We start from the raw sequence: 22,298 nt of genomic DNA on the forward strand, positions 1-22,298 counted from the left end.
GCCCAGTAGACCAGGGTGCAGGGGTTGGGAGCGACGGGGATCGCCGGAGGCCAGAGGCAGACCTCCGAGAGGGCCCGGATGTCAAGCTGGGAGTCTTGATTATTCTGAAGACCTCAGGTGTCAGGAAAGGGCTGAAGACGGAGAATTCCCGCCGGCTTGGGCCCAGCCAGGTCCTAGGAAAGCGGGCCTGGAGGTCTCCCAGGCAACTCCACGGAGTCAGAGTGTGGACCCTGGATCCCTCTTGCCTGAGTTTGAATCCCAGGTCCAGGGTTCAGGCAGGTCCAGGGTTCCCTGGCCTGTTGTATGGAGAAGACATTGGTGTCTATCTCAGAGGGTCCTAAGATTCAACTCTGAGCATAGGTGTGTGCCAGTCCTGGTGGGGCTGCATGTCAGAATGGGGATTAGAGAGCCTGGTGGTGGCTTCCTCGAGTTTAGCTGCCAGAACTGGGCCTGGGCATGGATTTGGCAACCAGAAAAGAGCCCAACTTGTCTCTCTTTTTCTGAGACTACCAGATCACCCCAATAGGACCATCCCACCCGGGACAGGCCCACACTGTGGCCAGATGGAGAACTAGAGGGACCTCCAAGGCCACCTGAGGTCCAGGCTGTCACTGGCACACCGCCACTCCTGCTGGGCCCTGTCGGCCAAAGCAAGTCAGCTCAGATCCAAGGACTGGGGAAGATTAGACTCTGCTTCCTGATGGGAGGTTACAAGGGAAGGAACGAGGATGCTAGGAGACACTGTTGCCATCCGTACCACACAAGACAGGCCCTCAGGCCATAAACTCAGGGGATGGCTCAAGAGCTGCCCTCCAGGTTCCAAGGGGTCTATATGAACAGAAGGCCCAGGTTCTCTCAAGGCACTCTGAGCAGCCACCCAGTCCAGGAGGGCAGGTGGGGACCCTGTGGACTACCAACCAGCATCGTTCCCAACAGCACCCTGAGTTTGCTGGGCCACCACCTTTCCCCCTGCTCCAGAGGCCAGTCGGACAAGTGAAAGGAAATTCTCTGCCTTTGTCACAGGGCCTGCTTTAGGCCCCCATGCAGACCTTCCCCCATTGCAGGGACTTGTTCAGCAGACCATGTTCAATCCAGTGAGGCTAGAGCTCAAGGCTTGGAAGACAGAGAGGTTTCCCTCCTAAGAGAGTTGCCAGGGAGAGATGGCCCTTCCTCCAGATGCTGTGAGATTCGAACTGCTATCAGCTTGGAGACAGAGCTCTTGGATCAGGCATGTCCTGAAGTCCACCCTACCTTTGAATTACCAGTTATGCTGCTGCTGCTGCTGCTAAGTTGCTTCAGTCGTGTCTGACTCTGTGCGACCCCATAGATGGCAGCCCACCAGGCTCCCCCGTCCCTGGGATTCTCCAGGCAAGAACACTGGAGTGGGTTGCCATTTCCTTCTCCAGTGTGTGAAAAGTGAAAGTGAAGTCGCTCAATCCTGTCTGACTCTTAGCAACCCCATGGACTGCAGCCCACCAGGCTGCTCCGCCCATGGGATTTTCCAGGCAAGAGTATTGGAGTGGGGTGCCATTGCCTTCTCCATGACCAGTTATAGAAGGTGACAATTCCCCTTTTGGAGCCATCTGAGCTCCTGAGGGACTCTCTTGGGACAGGTCATCATCAGTGTATTCCCTCAATATCAAGTGAAATGGGTTTGAATGACAATAAAGGGTGTAAGAAATGCCATTTTTTTAAAAAATGAAATTTAATCTGCTCCCAGCTCTGATTTGACAGGGAGGTGGGAAATTCCTCTTTTTACCAGCCTCGGTCGCAGGGAAGTCCTGGGTTCTGACACAGTTGAGAATACTGGGGGAGAGCTCTGGTCTTCAGTCTGTCCCTGTCACTTTCAGATGTCCGCCCTCCTGATCTGGATGTGCCCTGGGGTCCTGCCTCCCCCCTCTGAGGTGCCCTCTTCTCTGCAGGCCCAAGGAGGATGTGGGTATGGGATCCCTCTCCTAGACATCCATCCCCTGGCAGTGCACAGCCCCTCCCCTCCCCACCGGCTTGCCCATCCTCTCCCGGGAGCCGCAGCACACTGCGTGGTCTTCACTCAGCCAGCCGGTCCTCAGCCACGCACCTGCAGCCCAGGCCGGGGTCTGAGGACCAAGGGAAATCAATCTGTTCCTGTCCAGGCCCTGGGCCAGGGCGCCTGCCCAGCAGCTCCAATCTCATTCCTTCGGTGAGCCTGGGGGAAGGCTGGGCCTTACTCTAAAGGCCTCCAGGCCTAGCTTTGGGTCCCAGGGCTTGGGGCAGTTCACTTCACCTTTCTGAGCACCTGTGGTCTCACCAGCAGAAAGGGCATGGGGGACAGTTCCCAATTCCCTGGCCAATTCCCCCCATCCTCTGAGGTTTAGGAGATCAGGCGCCAGAAGGGCCAGTTGGTAGTGACTCAGTATCCTGGCCACTTCTAATTGCATCCACACAACCACATACTCAGTCTTGGGGGTTCCTGGATTAGGCCACCTAATCCGGGCAGAGAACGGAGATTCCATGGTTCCACGCGCACTGCGGGCTCCGGGAAGTCGGGCCCGGGTGGGGGGAATGCCTACCGCTCGGCCGTAGGGAAGGGCAAGGATCTGGACCAGGGTGGCCATGTTTAGCACATTAGATACAAGACACCCCAATAAAGCTGAATTCCAGCGGATACTTTCTTAGCATGTTTGTTCCACGCAATAACTGCGCGTCCCGCCTTTTATTTGGCAACCCTGCTCTGGGCGGGCGGAGACGGGCGGAGCGGGGCAGGGGGCATGGCCCCGCGGTCTTCATTCGGGCTAGGGTCTCAGGGTCCTGGGTAGGGGCGAGGGGAGGCCGCGCGGCTCAGGCGGCCCCCAGGCGGCGCGCGGGCCCGCATCCTGGCTGCTGCGCCCTCAGCCAGCGCTCGCGGCTCCGCTCCAGCTCCAGCCTGCGCTGCGCCTCCAGCTGCGCCTGCGGGAGGGCGGGCGGTGGAGGTCGGCGCGCGGCGCTCCCCCGCAGCCGGACGCGGCTTCCCTGCGCGCCCCCCGACCCGCACCTCGCGTCCCCGCCCACCGCGCGGCGCGCCCTCGCGGCCGCTCCCTGGCTCACCCGCTGCTTGGGGCGCACGGCCCGCGGCGCCGGCACGTGCCCCGGGGCCGCCCGCGCGCGCCGCTCGGCCGCCTTCTCCTGGATCCGGCGCTGCAGCTCGAGCACACGCTCGTCTTGGGAGGGCGCTCCGGCAGCCGCCCACCGCGCCTTCTTCTCCTCCCACCTGGGCGGGCGGAGGGGCCGGCTTAGGAGGGCCTCGCCGCGGTGGACCAGAGAGGTTTAGGTGCCAGGGGAGAGTGCCCTCACACCCTCGGGGAACCGCTCCGGGAGGGTTCTCCCCGGGGCCTCTTGCCTTTTTGCTCCTTGTATTTCACAGTCGTAAGAGTATTCCACAGGTTTGCCTATGCACATTTTCGGGGATGAGAAAAGCCACCGCCCTTTCATCTTACCCTGCCTTCCCCGCTCTTGCCTAGCGATTACTGATGCTAATGTCCCGCTGTCTGTGCAGATCTTTCCATACCAGGCCCCATGGGGCCCGAAAACTCACCACCACCACCACCACCACCACTACTACTACTAAGTCGCTTCAGTCGTGTCCGATTCTATGCGACCCCAGAGACAGCAGCCCACCAGGCTCCCCCGTCCCTGGGATTCTCTAGGCAAGAACACTGGAGTAGGTTGCCATTTCCTTCTCCAATGCATGAAAGTGAAAAGTGAAAGTGAAGTCACTCAGTCGTGTCCGACTCTTAGCGACCCCACGGACTGCAGCCCACCAGGCTCCTCTGTCCATGGGATTTTCCAGGCAAGAGCACTGGAGTGGGGCGCCATTGCCTTCTCCGAAAGTCAGCACAGTGTTCCCAAAACAAAAAGGGTGTGTGTGTGTCCATCGCTTTCCATTGAAAGAGATGTTTGACAACCAGATGCTACGTGTGACCCCACCTCCCCCACCAACCCCCCCCCCCGACCCCCAAGTCCTAGTTTAAAAAGATAAAAGTTATAGTACTCAATCTTTCCAAACTGTAGTGAACAGTTTTGGGATCCTTGGAGAGAGGTGACCAGGGACAGGGTATTGAGATGGCGCTGGGAGTCTCTGCTCATTTCTAGCTGTGTCACTGTGCTGTGGTTATGTAGGGCTGTTTTTTCTCATTAGATTCACACCAGAGCGTTTACGAGTGCAGTGTCCAAAACCTGCATGGGCTTCCCTGGTGGCTCAGCTGGTAAAGAATCCGCCTGCAGTGCAGGAGACCCCGATTCGATTCTTGGGCTGGGAAGATTCCCCTGGAGAAAGGATAGGCTACCCACTCCAGTATTCGTGGGCTTCCCTGGTGGCTCAGACGGTAAAGAATCCGCCTGCAGTGCAGGAGACCCCGATTCGATTCTTGGGCTGGGAAGATTCCCCTGGAGAAAGGATAGGCTACCCACTCCAGTATTCGTGGGCTTCCCTGGTGGCTCAGACGGTAAAGAATCCACCTACAATGCAGGAGACCTGGGTTCAATCCCTGGGTTGGGAAGATCCCCTGGAAAAGGGAAAGGCTGCCCACTCCAGTATTCTGGCCTGGAGAATTCCGTGGACAGAGGAGTCTACAGTCCAGTCGCAAAGAGTCAGACACGGCTGAGTGACTAAGCAAGCACTTCCTAACTTCTGCCATTAAGTAGCTGGCTTGCTATTAATGGATGAAGCACAGGGCTAAAGGGTGTGGCCGGGCTCATCTGAGCCGTCACCACAGGCTTTTTTTTCCACCCTTTCAGAAGGCCTGAGACTTGTCTAAGAAAACAGTTGGGTGGGGGGAAGAGATTGCAAGGGAACTGACTGGAGGGTGATGGATTGCTTGGGTGGGGGGAAGGCAGGCTCCCTGCTCCTTGCCCGCCCAGGGTGCCTGGCCTGGGGTCGCCCGTACCCACCTCAGGGCTGCAGACCTCCCCATGGCGGCGCGGCAGAGCGCCACCTGTTCCACCGTGTCCCGCAGCTCCTGGCTCTTGGCGCGCTTGCCCTGGATGATCTGGTCTCGCCGCTCCTCCTCCTGGCGACGCCGGGTCTCCTTAAGCAGGGCCAGCCGCTCACGCAACTCCACGACCGACATCTCCCCCTCCAGGCCGTGGCCGGGGATCTGCAAGAGGACCGGGGTAGGGAGAGGCCCCAGGTCGGGAGCCAGGCCCGACCCTTCCCGGCCGGCCCCGGCCCCTGGCTTTCCCCCTGCACCGGCTTCATCGTCCTTCCTGAAGGCCACAGGCCCGGCCCCGTGCCCAGGCGGCCTCCCGTCCTCTCGGTACTGTTTGTATGGCAATGTCCACCATCCGGCTTCTCCTGCCTGGGCCCCCTCCGCATCCCTGACCTGCGCGGGGACACCTCAGCTGGGGGCCTGGTGGGGCCCCCAAGGTACTCAGCCCTGTCTCCCCAGCCGGGACCTGGGGGTCCAGGCAGAGAGCCTGTCGGACTCTGCACAGCCCAGGACCAGGCCTACCCACCCAGGCCCATCCCCGCGTGCCAGCCTGGCCTCTTGCGCTGCTTCCCACACTGGCCCCCGGGGGCTGCAGCCTGTCCGGCACCCCTGCCATCCCTCCAGCGCACCTGCCACGCGGGCCTCGTGGGTCCCAGCAGCTCCCTCAACACGCAAGTCCGTGAAGCTGCCTGGCTGGCCCCCCGGGGTGCCAGAGGCCTCCCTGGACCGGGTCCTCCAGCACAGCGCACAGGAGGCAGCTGGGCGTGAGTGGCCGGGTGGACCCCAGCTGGGGTCCAGACCACCTTCGGCTTTGGTGGGAATTGTGGGTGCACCCTCCGCAGGACGCCAGGCCCAGGAAGACGCGGGGAAGCTCCCCTGCTGGAGGGCGCTGGACGGGCACAGGCCCTGGGCGGCGGCCTCACCTGGGTCAGGTCCACCAGCTTGCCCCTGCGCGTGGGCTGAAACTCCAGGGCTCGCAGCTGGGAGACGAGGGTGCAGCGCCGCCTCTGCTCCTCCTTGGCCGCCTCCGTGCTGCGCTGCAGCAGCTCTCGGTTCTCCTCTGTCACCTCCTGAGCTGGGGGCCGAGTGGGGCGCTGAGAGGCTCGGAGAGCAGCCGGCCAGCCCCGGGGGCGGGGTTAGCTTCTGGGAGGGCACGGCAACCCCCCATGCCCCGACCCCCTACCTATCCGCCGGCGGCCCTTCCGGAGCTCAGTCTGTGCCACCCTGACGTTCTTCTGTGTCTCCATCACCTGCTCCACCAGCTCCTTCATGGACTTTTCCTCCTGGAGGCGCCTCTCCGCGCACCGCTGCATCAGCTCAGCTGTCTGGACACAACCAGCCGCCATCAGAGCCGCCCGGTCTGGCCCCTGAGCTGCTGAGCTTGGCCCTGAATCACCCGGGAACCTGGGTTTAGGCTCGCCAGTGTCTCGGGGGTCGGGCCTGCGGGGAAGTCCCACCTCATGCCCCTCCTGGCCTCTGCAATGGGGGTGAGCCCAGAACCAGGCAGCCACGACCCCGGATCTGACAGGGTCGCCGAAGAGGGCGGCCAACAGAGCCCAGGGGAGACCGGGTCAGGGCCCCTGGTCTGCCCTGAAGCCCACCCACTGCTGACTCCGGCTGAGAGAGGAGGACCCTCCTTGCTTTGCAGCCACGTGGGGCCAGCTGTCCAGATTCTGCCCACGTCTGTGCACAGGCCAGGCCGGCCCCAGGGGAGCCCCAGGCACGACCTGACGGTCCTCCTACACCCCTCTTTCTCCTGGAGCCTCTGAAACGCACGGCCCTGACCGCAGGGCGTGCTGCCGCCACTGAGAAGCACGTCACAGGCCTGCGTCCTGGCTCCCCTCTTCTGCTCAGCGCCAGGGGTTCCAGCCTCACCCACGTGTTCACTGGGATTGCAGTTGGCTTACTCTCGTGGCTGTTTCAGGGAACATATCACAACTCTTTGATCCATTCCACCATCAAGACACATTCAGGTTGTTTCCCGTTTGGCGCTATTGTGAACAATTCAGAATATTATTTTCAGTCTTCAAGATACTACAAAGTGGACTTCCCTGGTGATCCAGTGGTTAAGAATCTGCCTGACAATGCAAAGCTGAGCGCTGAAGAATTGATGCTTTTGAACTGTGGTGCTGGAGAAGACTCTTGAGAGTCCCTTGAACTGCACGGAGATCCAACCAGTCCATCCTAAAGGAAATCAGTCCTGAATGTTCACTGGAAGGACTGATGCTGAAGCTTAAACTCCAATACTTTGGCCGCCTGATGCAAAGAACTGACTCATTTGAAAAGACTCTGATGTTGGGAAAGATTGAAGGCGGGAGGAGAAGGGGACGAGAGGATGAGATGGTTAGATGGCATCACTGACTCAGTGGACATGAGTTTGGGTAAGCTCTGGGAGCTGGCGATGGACAGGAAGGCCTGGCATGCTGCAGTCCGTGGGGTCGCAGAGAGTCGACACAACTGAGCGACTGAACTGGACTGACAGTACAGGGGACACAGGTTCGACCTCTGGTCTGGGAAGATGCCGTGTGCTGCGGGACAGCCAAGCCCATGTGCCGCAACTACCGTAGCCTGTGAGCTCCAGGGCCCAGGCTCGGCGAGAAGCAAAGCCGCTGCTCACCACAGCTAGAGAAAGCCCGTGCAGCAACGAACACACAGTGCAGCCACAAAACACATAGAAAATTATTTAAAGACTCTCCATTTAAAAAAGAAAAAAAAGATGCCACAAAGGACAGAGTGGGATGTATACCTCCCGTCACTGCCCAGCGCCGCCAGGGGCCCTGGACTGCCAACCCCAGAGGTCTTGGCCGCTGAGGGTTCATTTCAGACCACATGGCACGTGGAGGGTCTGCCTGTGGTGGTGGCGGGGACTCCAGGCACGCTGGGCAGGAAGGAAGCCTTGGTGAAGCACTCTGCCAGCACAAATAAACTGGCTCGTGGCCACCCCTCTCCATGCAAGTTTATCCCAGGTTCTAAGAAAAGGAACCAGGGTCCTTGGAGAGATGGCCACTTTACGGCTGAGGAGGAGAAGGTACGCGATGAGCCTGGAGCATTTTATGGCATTGTAAAGGAAGGGGGAGCCTCCCGGGTGGCTCAGCAGTAACAAACCCGCCTGCAGTACAGGAGACATGGGTTCAATCCCTGGGTCAGGAAGATCCCCTGGAGGAGAGCATGGCAACCCACTCCAGTGTTCTGGGATATCCCACCGACAGAGGAGCCTGGCAGGCCACAGTCCTTACCAACTAAGCAACAACTAAAATGATGTGCGTGCTAACTCGCTCAGTTGGTCTGACCCTGCGGCTCTATGGACTGTTTGTTTCAAAGAGTAAAAATGAACTTCCCTGGTGGCTCAGACGGAAAAGCATCTGCCTACAATGCGGGAGATGTGGGTTCAATCCCTGGGTCGGGAAGATCCCCTGGAGAAGGGAATGGCAACCCACTCCAGTATTCCTGGCTGGAGAATCCCACGGACAGAGGAGCCTGGTGGGCTACAGTCCATGGGTCACAAAGAGTTGGGACACAATTGAGCAACTTCACTTTCTTTGGAAACTTTGTCATAAGTTCGAGAAATGCTTTGGTGGAAATACAAGGTGAAAAAAAAGCAGGCTCCCAGAACATGGAGGAGTCCTACCTCAGGTAAGCAGCCTCTGGGCAAAGAAAGATGCCTGGTCTCTGGGCACCGAGCTTGTCGGCAGCACAGAGAGGGCTGGGGGCCTCACCCCTGGCTCCCAGCTCCGTGTAAGCCTCCTGGAGCCCAGGAGGCCCGCAGCCATGGAGGAGGCCCAGTGAGGGAGGGAGGGAGGGAGTCCGGGATTGTAGTTCTGCCGCCTCCCCAACCAGCGGGGTGACCCTGGCAGAGCGCCCTGCCCCGCCCCCGAGTCTCTGCTGCTGACTGGAGTGGCGGTGTCGCTTCCCCAGCCGCTCCCCAGCCGCCATCAGCCGTGGCCTTAACGTCAGCCCAGCATCGCCGTTCAGAGAAGAGGGTGGAGTGCTCGAAGAAAGAGGGGAGGCCAGAAAGCCAAACGGGTGGGCGGGCAGAGGGGTGCGGCCTGGCTGTCCGGGCCGGCCTGTGGGAGGAGGGCAGGGGTCACCAGGGTGCCCGGAGCCCCGGGGCCGGCTCTCAGCTCTGTCTGCTCGGACATAGCCCTTGGGCCCTTGGTCTGGCCCGGAGTCCACTCAGGGGCCAGCCTGGCCTCGCGCCTCTGTGGGCTTCCTCTGGGCTCTGCACGCCTCCGGCCTCTACAGCCAGCACCACCCTGCCCCAAGGAAGGGCCTTCAGCTGGAAATTCAAGGGAACAAGGACCGCGCCCAGCAGCACCAAATAGAAAAATGCCCCAAGGGCCGCCTAAGAGAACAATCCACCCAACGCTTCCGTGAATCGGGCTCTGGGAACGGGCGCCCGTGACAACCAGAGTGGGAAGGGTCCTTCACCCCGTGGTTTTGTGTACCGGTCTTCTGGATTAAGTTCACTGTGACAACAGATTTAAAAAGGTAATTACGTGAATTTCATCCATTTTTCCCCCCAATATAGTTACTTATTTCTATGGTTCATCAAATTATTTTTAAAAGGGGATAAAATTGGGAATTCCCTGGCTCTCCAGTGGTTAAAACTCTGCGCTTCCACTGCAGGGGGCACAGGTTCAATCCCTGGTCGAGGAACTAAGATCCCACAAGCTGAGCAGTGCAGCCAAAAAGAGAAGGGGGGAGATAAAATTTAGTGAAGACAGTATACTCATATTGTTTAACATTTTGAGACAGTGACAGAGCTACACTCAGGATTTTGCAATTGTGTCCTTTTCGGCCCCATTGCTAGAGTGCCTTAATACTGGTGACCAGGAAAAAATCAGAAAAGGCCCCTGGCCCCCAGCTATGGAAATCAACCCTGGGCTCTGTGAGGAGGCCCCGGGGCTCAGGAGAATAACTGAACATGTGTCTGAAGAAGAGGAAATTCAGATGGGCCCCAAACATCCTGCCCCTCAAAAGAAAGGACGTCCCGTGGCTCTAGATGGGCAGAGAGGACAGGGGAGGCTGGGTAGGGAGGGCGGGCTCTGCGGGCCGGGCCGTGGCTACGGAGCCTCCGGCGATACACAGTCCCATTAAGACCCAGTGGTTAAGACTTGGCACTTCTACTGCAGGGGCTTGGGTTCAATCCCTGGTTGAGGAACTATGATCCCATATTGTGCATGGTGCAGGAAAAATAAATAAATAAAGAACGCTCGATTTAAAAACTTAGGAAAAAAAACAACTAAAATAATAGTTAAAAACAAGACAAAGGCTGTAAAAGTCACCAGTCCCGCATGAACAGAAAAAATGCAGGAAAAAATGCAATTTTCTCTTCAAATGTTCCTGTGCAAGTTGCTCAGTCACGTCCGACTCTTTGCAACCCCATGGATTATACAATCCATGGGATTCTCCAGGCTGGAATACTAGAGTAGGCAGCCTTTCTCTTCTCCAGGGGATCGTCCCAACCCAAGGATCGGACCCAGGTCTCCCGCATTGCAGGTGGATCCGTTACCAGCTGAGCCACGTCTAATCTGTTGGTTTGCTCGTAAAACACAGTTGTCATCTAAAACGCCTGTAGCTGGATGTCCCAGGAGGGGAGAGACGCCTCAGGACCCGCTCAGCGTGGGGCAGTCAGGGTCAGCTTCGCTCTGGGGGACACGGCTCGCAGCTCAGGATGCTGCCCTAGTTATGCGGACAGTCGGTGGGCGAGGTGCAGGGTGGAGGGAAGCCAGAGTATTCTGTGCCCGCTTCCCAAGAGCAGCCCGGCTCCTGGAACACGGAAGGAGCCCCGAGGAGGAGGAGTGAGGAGCCCCGAGGAGTTAGGAGCGAGCCTGCAGGGGTGGGGCTGCTTTCCTTCCAGGAGGAGCTGCTCCCCCGGCACCTCAGATGGGTTGCCTGGATACAGTCTCGTCCCCAGCAAGGCTGCTCATCAGGCCGCAGCTTCTAGTCCAAGCCCCGGCGTCCAGCGCCCACCCCTCTGATGGGGTCTCTGCCCCTCCAGGTGGCTCCCCCAGGCTCCTCTCGGGGTCTCTGGTCAAGGCAAATGTGCGGCTGCTCAACTACAGCCCACTTTTGCCCTCTGCCCCCACCCCCCGCTTCTGGACGTTTCCGCGTGAGTCCCAGGGACTCTCAAACTCCAGGGAGACTGCACGGGACTCATCCCAGGAAGGCACGGATGGGTTAGCATTAAGAAATCCCTCATACAATTCACCACACGCACAGAGGTTGGGAGGAAAAGTGGATTCTCTCCACAGAGGCTGCAAAAGCCTTTACGAGAATCGGCACCTGGAACTTCCACATCTGGGAAGACGGCGGGGGGTGGGGGGGCACTTTTCCCTACTCCTCCTACTCGGCACAGCTAAAACCCCCGAATATAATCAAACATACAGGGACTTCCCTGGTGCTCCAATGGCTAAGGCTCCGTGATTCCAGTGCGGGGGGCAGGGGGAACCCGAGTTCAATCCCTGTCAGGGAAGTAGATCGCACACGCCAGGCTCCGTGGTTCCCATGCTGGGGGGGGCCCGGGTTCCATCCCTGGTCAGGGAACTAGATCACACACGCCACAGCTAGGCCTTCCCTGGTGGCCCAGAGGGAAAGAATTCACCTGCTGACGTGGGCGACGGCATGAGCTGGATCCCTGGGTCGGGAAGCTCCCCTGGGGAAGGGAATGGCCACCCACCCCGGTATTCTTGCCTGGGAAATCGCGTGGACAGAGGAGCCTGGTGGGATATAGTTCCACGGAGTCACAGAAGAGTCAGCTGAGAATACTGCAACTAAGACCTGGCCTGGCCAGATGAATAAATATTAAAAAAAAATACGTAAGAAGACTGTGAGCAGTGGAGGGGAGGGGGCCGGCTGGCGAGGCCTGCGGGGCCGGAGGAATGGCGCGGTGCTGGGCCCCCGGTCTCCTTTCTACCTTGTGTGTTCCAGGCTGGGGGCTGAAGGCCCCCAAAATGCCACAGGCACAGATGAAAAGCACGACCAAAGCCTGCTCTCTCCAACGAGTGTCAGCCGCTCAGCTGTCTGACTCTTTGTGACCCCATGGACTGAAGCCCACCAGGCTCCTCTGTCCATGAGATTTCCCAGGTAAGAATACTGGAGTGAGTTGTTATTCCCTTCTCCCAGGGATCTTCTCCACCCAGGGATTGAACCTGGGTCTCCCTCACTACAGGCAGATTCTTCACCAGCTGAGCCACCGGGGAAGCCAGGAGCCACCCAGAGAGACAGAAGACGGTGCAACACGTCCTGTGACATCACAGACAAAACCTGGGCAAAGGCTGAGTGGGCGGGACTTCCTCAAGCCGTGGGAGATGGAGCACAGGAATCTGAGCAGGGGCCTGCCCCAGGGGTCCGGTGTGCCAGAGGAGAGCTGGCAGCAAGCTCAGCAACCTGGCATCCACCCCCACCCGTGGGAACAAGGGTCCCTTCACCCCCACCCACCAGGGTGGCATCAGAGGAAGGTGAGTGCCAAGTGAGGGCTTTCCCCCTCACGCTTGCCACGTGACAGCGAGGGCCACGTGGGGGCAATGATGAGGTGCCCTGCCACTCCCGGTCAGGCAGCTGTCGGTGGAGGACTAGCGGAGCCCTTGCCCTCACGAGTAGCCCCTCTCGGGGGTCAGCAGAGGCACGTGGGGAAAGTGGGCTGATAAGCCTGCCTGGCAGTAACGTCGTGGTGCCTCCCTTCCCCTGCCAGAGCAGCGTCAGAGAGGGGCAGCTCAGACAGAAGGCTTAAATGTGACCCAGAAGCTTGGAACATAATACCCAGAATGTCCGGGTTTCAACCGGTTATCACACCACAAGCCAGGATGGTCTCCAACAGAATGAAGACGCAATCAGTAGACGCCAGCACTGAGGTCACAGAGGTGTTAGATCTGACCGTGGTTTTTAAAGAAGCCATCATTAAAATGCTTCAACAAGGCATTATGAAAGACATGATCTCAACAAATTTAAGATAAATAGCACAGAGCATGTTCAACAACCACGATGGAATCAACCAGAAATCAATAATGAAAAAGAACAAATGCTTGGAAACTAAACAACATACTCCTAAATAATCCATGGGGCAAAGAGGTATTTTCAAGTGAAGTGAAAAAGGACACTGAACTGAATGAAAATGAAATACAACATACCAAAATTTGTGGACACAGCCAAAGCAACAAATAAACGGAGACGTATAACACCGAGCACTTAAAACAGAAAAGCAGCGGACTCTCGCGTCGGTAATCCAACTCCGATCCCAAGAACCTGGGAAGAGAACAGAATAAACGCAAAGCAAGCAGAAGGAAGGAAATAATAAAGAGCAGAAGTCAACAACATTGAAAACAGTAGAGAAAAATAAATGAAACAAGAAGCTAGTTCTTTGAAAAGATCAATGGAATTGACAAATCTCTAGCAATCCTTACAGAAAAAATGAAAAAACATAAAATCATCAATATCAAGAGTGGAATGCTTTAGACCCTACAGACATTAAAAAGGACAGTAACAGAATCTTAAAAACAACTCTTACGTTCATAAATTTGGCAACTCAGTGAAATGGACAATTTCTCAAAAAACAGAAACTGGTACAACTTACCCAAAACGAAACAGATCATTTGAATCACTCTCTAACTTGTAAGAGAGTTGAATTTGTGATTTAGAAACGTCCAAAAAAGAAAACCTCAAACCCAGATGATTTCACTGGAGAATCCGACCATGTGATGAAAGAATGAATATCAATTTGACACAATCTTTCCTAGAAAATGAGAGGAGAAAATACTTCCAAATTCATTTTATGAAGTTAGAATTACCCTGATAACCAAAATCAGACAAATGACATTACAAAGAAGAAAACTATAGATTAACACTTCTTATGAAACCACATGTAAGAACAACTCTAAGAAAATCAAAATAGTAGCAAATAGAATTCAACATACATAAAAAAAGAATTATACAAACACCACAATCAAGTGGGGTGTATTCTTAGAATGTAAAGCTGGTTCAACATTTGAAAATCCGTTGATGGAATCCACCGTATTAACAGGCTAAAGACGATCAGACGACTGTATCCACTGATCCAGAGAACCATCGGGCAAAATTTCCTGATCAAAAACTTTCAGAAAACCAGGAACTGAAGGGAATTTAGTCGACTTGATAAAGTGCACATCTACGAAAAACCCGACATCTAACATTATACTGAACAGTGAAAGACTGATTTCCCCCAAGATGGTGAACCAGCCAGTGCAACAGGCAAGAGGAGGAAATGAACGGGATGCAGATGGGAAAGGAAGGGATAGAAGACGACAGACGCGTCACAGAGAGAAGCTCAGGGAACCTATGACAAACGGTCTTGTTTGTCCGAAAAAACTAGTCAGGGAGTTTGGCGAGGCCACAGGACGCAGGAATGACACGCAAGGCCAGCTGTGTTTTGCAGACGGGCATTCACTGCGTGGACACCAAAACTGAACTTAATACTGCCATCCACAACCACTGGAAAATCACGGAGAGACACTTAGGTGCAGTCTCACACACGTCTACAGGACTTACACACAGAAACCCAATAACCAGATGAAAGAAACGAAAGACTGAAGCAAGTGGAGACATCCTGCATCCAGGGACGGGAAGACGACACTGGACGGCATCTGCTGGATTCGGCTCTGACACCATGTGCGAGAACAAGCTTCAAGCGGATACAGATCCAGGTTTAAAAATGAAACCACACAAACGCTAGAAGAGACTGTGGCTGAATCCTTCCGTACCAGGTGCACGGGAAAACCCTTCCTCACTATTCCAAATCCAGATACAACGAAGGAGAAGACTCGTAAGTTTGATGACACAAAAACACACGTACACGGCCAGAACACAGCATTCAGGTGAAGCCGAATGAGAAACCGGGACACGATACCTGTAAGAAGACATTATGATTAAAGGCTTACTTCGTTAACAGGCAAGTGAAAGTCGCTCAGACGTGTCCAATTCTTTGCGACCCCACAGATATACAGTCCATGGAATTCTCCAGGCCAGAATACTGGAGTGGGTAGCCGTTCCCTTCTCCAAGGGATCTTCCCAACCCAGGGATCAAACCCAGGTCTCCCGCATTGCAGGCGGATTCTTTACCAGCTGAGCCACCAGGGAAGCTCAAGAATATTGGAGTGGGTAGCCTATCTCCAGGGAATCTTCCCAACCCAGGAACTGAACCGGGGTCTCTTGCATTGAGGCGGATTCTTTACCAGCTCAGCTACATAAAGTCAACGAAATGAAACTTAAAAGCTCACAGAAAATGAACATGGTCAACTAATCTTTGACCAAGGCACCAAGAAAATTCAGTGGGGAAAGAACAGTCTCTTTTGTAAATATTGTTGAAAGAGCCAGATTTATGCCAACAGTGAGACTGAACCTCTGCCTTAACCACACACAAGAATCAACTCAGAATGGATCAAAGGCTTAAATGTAAGGCCTGAAGCCATAAATGGGCTTCCCCGGCGGCTCAGACGGTAAAGACTCTGCCTGCAATGCAGGAGACCGGGTTCGATCCCTGGGTCAGGAAGATCCCTGGAGGAGGGCATGGCAACCCACTCCAGTATTCCTGCCTGGAGAATATCATGGACAGAGAAGCCTGGGGGTGCATATCCATGTGGTTGCAGAGTCAGACACAACTGAGCAACTTTCAGCTTCACTTTTTGGGCTTCCCAGATGGCACCAGTGGTAAAAAATCCACCTGCCAATGCAGGAGGCTTTAAGAGACGTGGGTTTAATCCCTGGGTCAGGAAGATCCCCTGGAGAAGGAAATGGCAACTCCCTCCAGTGTTCTTGCCTGGAAAATTCCATGGACAGAGGATCCTGATGGACCACAGTCTATGGGATCGCAAAAAGTCAGACATGACTGAGCATTCACACACATGGAATGGGAGACAATACTTGCAAATCATACATTCAATATGACTAGACATCTCTTCAAGAAAATTAGAGATACCAAGGAACATTTCCTGCAAAGATGGGCACAATAAAGGACAGAAATGGTGTGCACCTAACAGAAGCAGAAGATATTAAGAAGAGGTGGCAAGAATACGCAGAAGAACTGTACAGAAAAGATCTTAATGACCCAGATAACCATGGTGGTGTTATCACCTAGAGCCAGACATCCTGAAGTCCAAAGTCAAGTGGGCTTAGGAAACATCACTACAAACAAAGCTAGTGGAGGTGATGGAACACCAGCTGAGCTATTTCAAATCCTAAAAGATGATGCTGTGAAAGTGCTGCACTAAAAATGCCAGCAAATTTGCAAAATTCAGCAGTGGCCATAGGACTGAAAAAGGTCAGTTTTCATTTCTATCCCAAAGAAGGGTTATGCCAAAGAATGTTCAAACTACTGCACAATTGCACTCATCTCACACGGTAGCAAAGTGATGCTCAAAATTCTCCAGGCTAGGCTTCAAGAGTACGTGAACTGAGAACTTCCAGATGTTCAAGCTGGATTTAGAAAAGGCAGAGGAACCAGAGATCAAATTGCCAACATCCGCTGGATCATAGAAAAAGCAAGAGAATTCCAGAAAAATATCTACTTCTGCTTCATTGATTACGCCAAAGCCTTTGATTGTGTAGATCACAACAAACTGTGGAAAATTCTTGAAGACATGGGAATACCAGACGACCTGACCTGCCTCCTGAGAAATCTGTATGCAGGTCAAGAAGCAATAGTTAGAACTGGACATGGAACAACAGACATTTTAAAATTGGGAAAGGAGTACATGAAGGCTGTATACGGTCACCCTGCTTATTTAACTTATATGCAGAGCATATTATGCAAAATGCTGGGCTGGATGAAGCACAAGCTGGAATCAAGATTGCCAGGAGAAATATCAATCACCTCAGATATGCAGATGACACCACCCTTATGGCAGAAAGCGAAGAGGAACTAAAGAACCTCTTGATGAAAATGCAAGAGGAGAGTGAAAAAGTTGGCTTAAAACTCAACATTCAGAAAACGAAGATCATGGCATCCAGTCTCATCACTTCATGGCAAACAGATGGAGAAACAATGGAAACAGTGACAGACTTCATTTTCTTGGGCTCCAAAATCACTGCAGATGCAGCCATGAAATTAAAAGATGTTTGCTCCTTGGAAGAAAAGCTATGACAAACCTAGATAGCATATTAAAAAGCAGAGACATTACTTTGTCGACAAAGGTCCGTCTAATCAAAGCTATGGTTTTTTCAATAATCATGTATGGATGTGAAAGTTGGACCATAGAGAAAGCTGATTGCCGAAGAATTGATGATTTTGAACTGTGGTGTTGGAGAAGACTCAAGAGTCCCTTGGACTGCAAGGAGATCCAACCAGTCCATCCTAAAGGAGATCAGTCCTGAATATTCACTGGAAGCTCCAATCCTTTGGCCACCTGATGCGAAGAACTGACTCATTGGAAAAGACCCCGATGCTGGGAAAGATGGAAGACAGGCGGAGAAGGGGACGACAGAGGATGAGATGGATGGATGGCATCACCGATCCGATGGACACGAGCTGGAGCAGATTCTGGGAGACAGTGAAGCACAGTGAAGCCTGCGTGCTGCCGTCCGAGGGTCACAAAGAGTTGCACGCGACTGTGGAACTGAACAACGTGAAGAACAACACAAGCGTGTCTCGCAGGCGGAGGGACACGTGAGCCTGAGGCGCAGCCGCGACTCAGACCCTAGGAGCACATCCAGCGGGCGTGGGTTCCTGCGTGTCCCTGGCCCTGCAGGTTCCCGCCTCGTCCAGGCTCCCGCCAGGCCCTCGGGACGGGACACCGGCAGGGCACCCCCAGCCAGGCCGTGTCTCCCGCAATGTCCAGAGCATCCTCACTGGAAACGTGGGCGACCCATATACCCTTTTGTGTCTTGTGCAAACACGTTTGCCTCCCTGAAGTTTCTCTCAGTCCTCCAGTCTCCCCTCACATGTAGGTGCAGGGACCAACCGACCCTGCTAGTAGGGGCGGGGGGCAGCCTGGACCCGAAGTGCTGGCCAGTTGGCCCACTGAGGCCCCTCCACCACCGCCCCCCGCCCCGGCCCGGGCCACGCGGGGCCAGTGGACCCGGCCCGGCTCTGTGGGTTTAGGAGGAAACGGCCGGGTCAACAACCACAGGAGCAGCCCCGGCCGACCCCCACCCCCGGTCACCTCCTCCTTCTTCAGCTCCGCCGTCCGCCTCTTCTCCCGCGCCACCTGCTGCCGTGCCAGCACCGCCTCCTCGTGGCTCAGCTTCCCCCGCAGCCGGCGGACCTCGCCCGCAGCCAGCTGCTCCTCCCGGTCCTTCGCCTGCATCCGCCTCTGCCACTCGAGGAACTCGGAGAAGTCCCCGGCCCCATCCACAAGCCGGTCCACCCTGGGGAGACAGGGCAGCGGGCTCCCGTGAGCCCCGCCTGAAGCCCAAGGTCCACGGGGTGGGGTGGGGGGGCATGGCCTTCACGGGCATGGCCACTCTGCACCGGACACCTGGCCCCACACCGCCCGCCAACGACCCCCACCCACCGGCCCTGGTCCAGTGTGTGCACCCACCCTCCAGCCGCGTCTCCCGCTTCGTCCCTTCAGCCGCTCGTCCATCCGCTCACCTGTGTCCGTCCGTCCTCCACCCCGCCCCCCCGCGCCCACCCATCTGTCTATCCGCCACCCCTCTGTCCCTCTGTCCCTCTTCTTATCCAGCCGGTCAGACACCCAAGCTCCCCCCACAGCCCAGCTCTCCAGCTGAGAGCAGGGCCTGAAGCCGGGGCGGTCTAGGGGAGGGGGCACCGGAGAGGGCTCCCGGGAGGAAGCGGCCCCTCAGGGAGGTGTGCGCTGGCCGGGTTTCCCTGAGCCTCCACCTCCTCGTCTGTCCATCTCCTCCCCGAGTGGAGACGAGCTTCCTGAGCTGTGGCCATGACTCTGACGCTGGCCTTCTCGAGCCCCTGGGGCTGTTCGGGTGGGACTGTGTCCCCCGCACCCCCCCACCCCCAGACCCTGCAAGGGGTGCCCAAGGCCCTCCCATCCCCACCTCTGCAGCTCCTTCTCCACCTGCCGCTGGTACAAGGCCCCTTCACGCAGGATGGCGGCCGTATTGAGCTTGACCGGGGCGTTGTCATTAGGCTGCGGGAGAGGGTTGGGGCAGGCTGTGACGGGGGTGGGGGGCGGCCTCGGAGCAGCCAGCACCCCCCTGCCCCTCTGCCCTCCACACCCGCCCCCTGCCCTGCACTCCCCTCGGCTGAAAGGGCCGGGATGTCCTCAGTGGGACAGGCCCGGAGGCGGACGCGTTGGGAGAAGCCCCAGGATTCCCGCTCACCGTGTAGAAGGTCAGTTTCTGGGCCTTGAGGATACGAGGCGGGAGCCGGAGCCTAGGCTTCTTCTTGGAGTCCTGCGGGAGTCCAGGCCTGGCACCTGTACCCACGGGTGCCCCCAAATGCACCCCGAGGAGGCCTGGCCCACTCCCCTCTGCCCAGCTCGCCCCATGCGGGGTCCCTGGGCAGGGCCCTGCAGCCGTCCCGACGGGTAGGGAGGGTTTGGGGCCGGGGACCGCGGTTCCCAGTCAGGGCGCTGCAGCCTGCGGGCTCAGGGGCCCTCTCCCCGCTGCCCCGGGGCTGCCCCAGGACGGGCCCAGCTGCTCCCTGCCCAGCCTTCTGCTCTGCTGACCCCGTCAGGGTTGGCACGGTGGTCCACGGGACAGCAGCTGGTGAGAGGCAGCCCCCACACAAGCACTCAGCCGTGACACAGGGCACGCTGCTCCCGGGCGGGGTGCCCTCTCCCTGGCCTGCCCCCACTGCCCGGGGGAGGCTCACCTCTGGCCCATCCGCTGCCCAAGCGGGTCCACGGTGGTGGGGGTGTGGGGTGGGGGGACAGGTCAGCCTCTCCCAGGGGGAACGCCGCTCAGCGTCCACCCAGCGCGGGGCCTCCCGGCCCAGCTCCCTGACTTTCTTTATTGACAAACGCATCTTGGGGTTTTTTCTTACAGAAATGTTAAATGCTCAGTGTGGGAAGACCTGGAAACAGCCGGAGAGGGCCAGGCTGCCCCTGCTGGCCTGGACCGTGTGCGGCCTGCTGTCTCGGCCCCGCCCCCCACCGTGGGCCGGGGCCCCGCACCCCACCCTCCCCGCTGTGGCACAGGGAGGGGCCTGTCTGTGCAGCCCTGCCCAGGACATGAGGGGCGGCGTCACCTGCAGCTGGGGCTCCCCGCGGCTCCTGGGCACCGCGCACCGCAGCTCCTTGAAGTTGGCCTGCAGCAGCAGCTCCTGCGCAGGGACAGATGGCTGCAGCCCCGCCAGCCGCCACGCGGTCCCCCGGCCACAGATGCACAGGCCGGCTCGCCGCCCCTCCCCTCCCCGCCCGCCAGCACCCCCACGGGGGTCTCCGTGTGCAGCCCACCGACCTCGGCCTTCCAGCGGTTGTATCTCTTGGTCATCTCCAGGAGCCGCTGCTCCTTGGGCGGCTGGTAGGTGCTCCTGGGGACCTGGTGGTGGTGGGGGCAGTGGAAGGGAGACCCGAGGTGCCAAGCCGCACTATGAAAACTAATAAGACTAATAAAAGCCATAAAGACTAATTGATGTCAGTAAGGAAAGGATCTGGGTCAACGAAAAGGAAATTGAGACAGCTGACAGAGGCCAGGGGGTCCATGGAAGGCCTCTCAGGGAAGAGACTGTAAGGAGACCAGACCGGTGGTGGGAGTGGACTGGGACCCTGAGACCGTCCAGCGCCATCCCTTTACCCTTCACGTATTCCTTAGTTCTGCTGGGGGATGCGATTGGTTCTGGGAAGCTGAGTCCATCACAGGCGCTCAGGGTAGAGCCCAAGACCGGTCGGAACACTGCGCTCCCAGTCACGGTCATCAGGTCAAGGGCAGACATGCAACCCCAGTTGGTCTAATCACACTGTCACGGAACTCTTGGCCCTAGGCGTCTCCGCTCACGCCCTGGACAGTGAGTTGTGGGCATGAGGCCTGGATGTTTGGCTACCATGAGGGAAGTCAGCCCAAAGATCAAGCTGACCCTCAGAGGGAACTAGGGGGAAGACAGTCACACAGCAGCAGCTCCAGCACCCTGATCAAACCATGCCTGAAGCCCATCCTAATTCAGCCGTGAGAGTCAACTAGTCCTCTATCGTCTAAGCCAGACTGAGCTCTTTTACCTGGTAATAAGAAGCATCTTGACTGAGAGACGTCAACAACGCAGGGGAGCGGGAGGCAGCAAAAAAGGGTCTAGGCAGATGGGATAGACAGGCAGAGACCCCGAGGTGGGGAAAGCCTACACGCACGCGCGCACACACACACACACACACACGCGCGCGCGCGCACACTGTGGGGAGGGAGAGGTGCATAGCAACAGGGTTAAAGAGGGCTCTGAGCGCCAAGTAAGACAGGCCTGCACCGTGCGGCCACCAGCTTCACTCCATGCCTACTCACCAGACCTCACTCCCTGGGCGCCCACTCCCCTGGGCGGGCTCTGGGTCAGCCAGGCTTCCCTCTCTGGGTGAGATGGGGTGGTGGGGGCATCGAATGCACCTGGTCTGGCCCATGCACCCTCAGCCCTGGAAGAACCCAGCTTCGCCCCAGCCCACACAGCCCATGCTCCCTGCCTGCACAGGCCGGGTCCACGGAGACCTGCTCCACTTACAGGTCTGGTCTTGGCCACCTGGGGGACCGGCTCAGGCACGGGGATGGCACGGGGTCTGGGGGTGGTCAGGCTGAGCTCCCTGGGCTCTGTGACCTTGGCCTTGCTCTTTGGAGGAGAGAGCTGGCTGGTCAGCTCCCCCTGCAGCTGGTCGATCAGCTCCTGGATTTCCGGCTGCCACCTCAAAAGCAAAGTGGGAGCAGCTTGGGATGGGCTGCCTGTGCAGGTCAGTGAGGGGACAGCCCCTCGGCACAGGGGAGGGGGCTGTGAGCAGGCAGCAAGCAGGCGAGGCAAAAGCAAGCTTCCTGGAGCTGCACCACCGTGACGGGCGCAGAGGAGGCCGTGGGAGGGGGTGAGGAGGAGGGAGTCTCAAGGTGGGGGTGCCCCGGACCAGGGGTTCTGGAAGGGCCCTGCTGGGCTGCCCCCGAGGTTTGGGCTCCTCCCCTCCATGCCTCCTCATGCCAGTGGGCACCACCGGCCATTGCCCATGTAGCCAGTGGGTGATGCCTCCTGGGGAGACTGCTTGGTGTGACTCTTTCCTGCCCCAGCCTGAGGTCCAAGGTCACCAGGAGGAGGAAGGGCGTGTCTGAGGGTCAGCAGGGCTGGGGTCTCGGCGGGGCGGGGCCGGTAAGGAAGGGGGCTGCTCACAGAGTGGGCGGGGAAGGCTGCACACGGGCTGCTGGGCGGGGCTGCAGGGTCTGCAGGCCTGGGCGGCTGGGAACAGCCCCCCGGGAGGCAGTGAGTCCAGCCACTGGAGCGAGGCCCTCCCCCTC

At 57.3% G+C, this 22,298-nt stretch overlaps 1 protein-coding gene across 4 annotated transcripts in view; it reads right to left on the bottom strand.

The window, feature by feature from the left end:
• Positions 1-1,697: 1,697 nt before the first annotated feature.
• CFAP99 (cilia and flagella associated protein 99) overlaps positions 1,698-22,298 on the bottom strand; it is a 39,754-nt gene continuing 19,153 nt past the window's right edge. For 2 of the 4 annotated variants that reach the window (XM_061421121.1, XM_061421123.1), the window contains 11 exons: positions 21,529-21,706; positions 20,289-20,369; positions 20,077-20,151; positions 19,209-19,280; positions 18,924-19,015; positions 18,074-18,278; positions 6,127-6,268; positions 5,867-6,018; positions 4,906-5,111; positions 3,064-3,226; positions 1,698-2,096 (listed from right to left, as the gene is read on the bottom strand). In XM_061421121.1, the coding sequence (XP_061277105.1) occupies positions 1,956-2,096; positions 3,064-3,226; positions 4,906-5,111; positions 5,867-6,018; positions 6,127-6,268; positions 18,074-18,278; positions 18,924-19,015; positions 19,209-19,280; positions 20,077-20,151; positions 20,289-20,369; positions 21,529-21,706 (1,507 nt within the window). In that variant the 3' untranslated portion in view covers positions 1,698-1,955. Of the gene's footprint in view, positions 2,926-3,063; positions 3,227-3,252; positions 3,405-4,905; positions 5,112-5,866; positions 6,019-6,126; positions 6,269-18,073; positions 18,279-18,923; positions 19,016-19,208; positions 19,281-20,076; positions 20,152-20,288; positions 20,370-21,528; positions 21,707-22,298 lie in introns of those variants that run through there. The other 2 variants (XM_061421122.1, XM_061421124.1) reach the window with 2 other exon arrangements.

Source organism: Bos javanicus, chromosome 6 (genome assembly GCF_032452875.1).
Source record: "Bos javanicus breed banteng chromosome 6, ARS-OSU_banteng_1.0, whole genome shotgun sequence".
Taxonomy (NCBI): domain Eukaryota; kingdom Metazoa; phylum Chordata; class Mammalia; order Artiodactyla; family Bovidae; genus Bos; species Bos javanicus.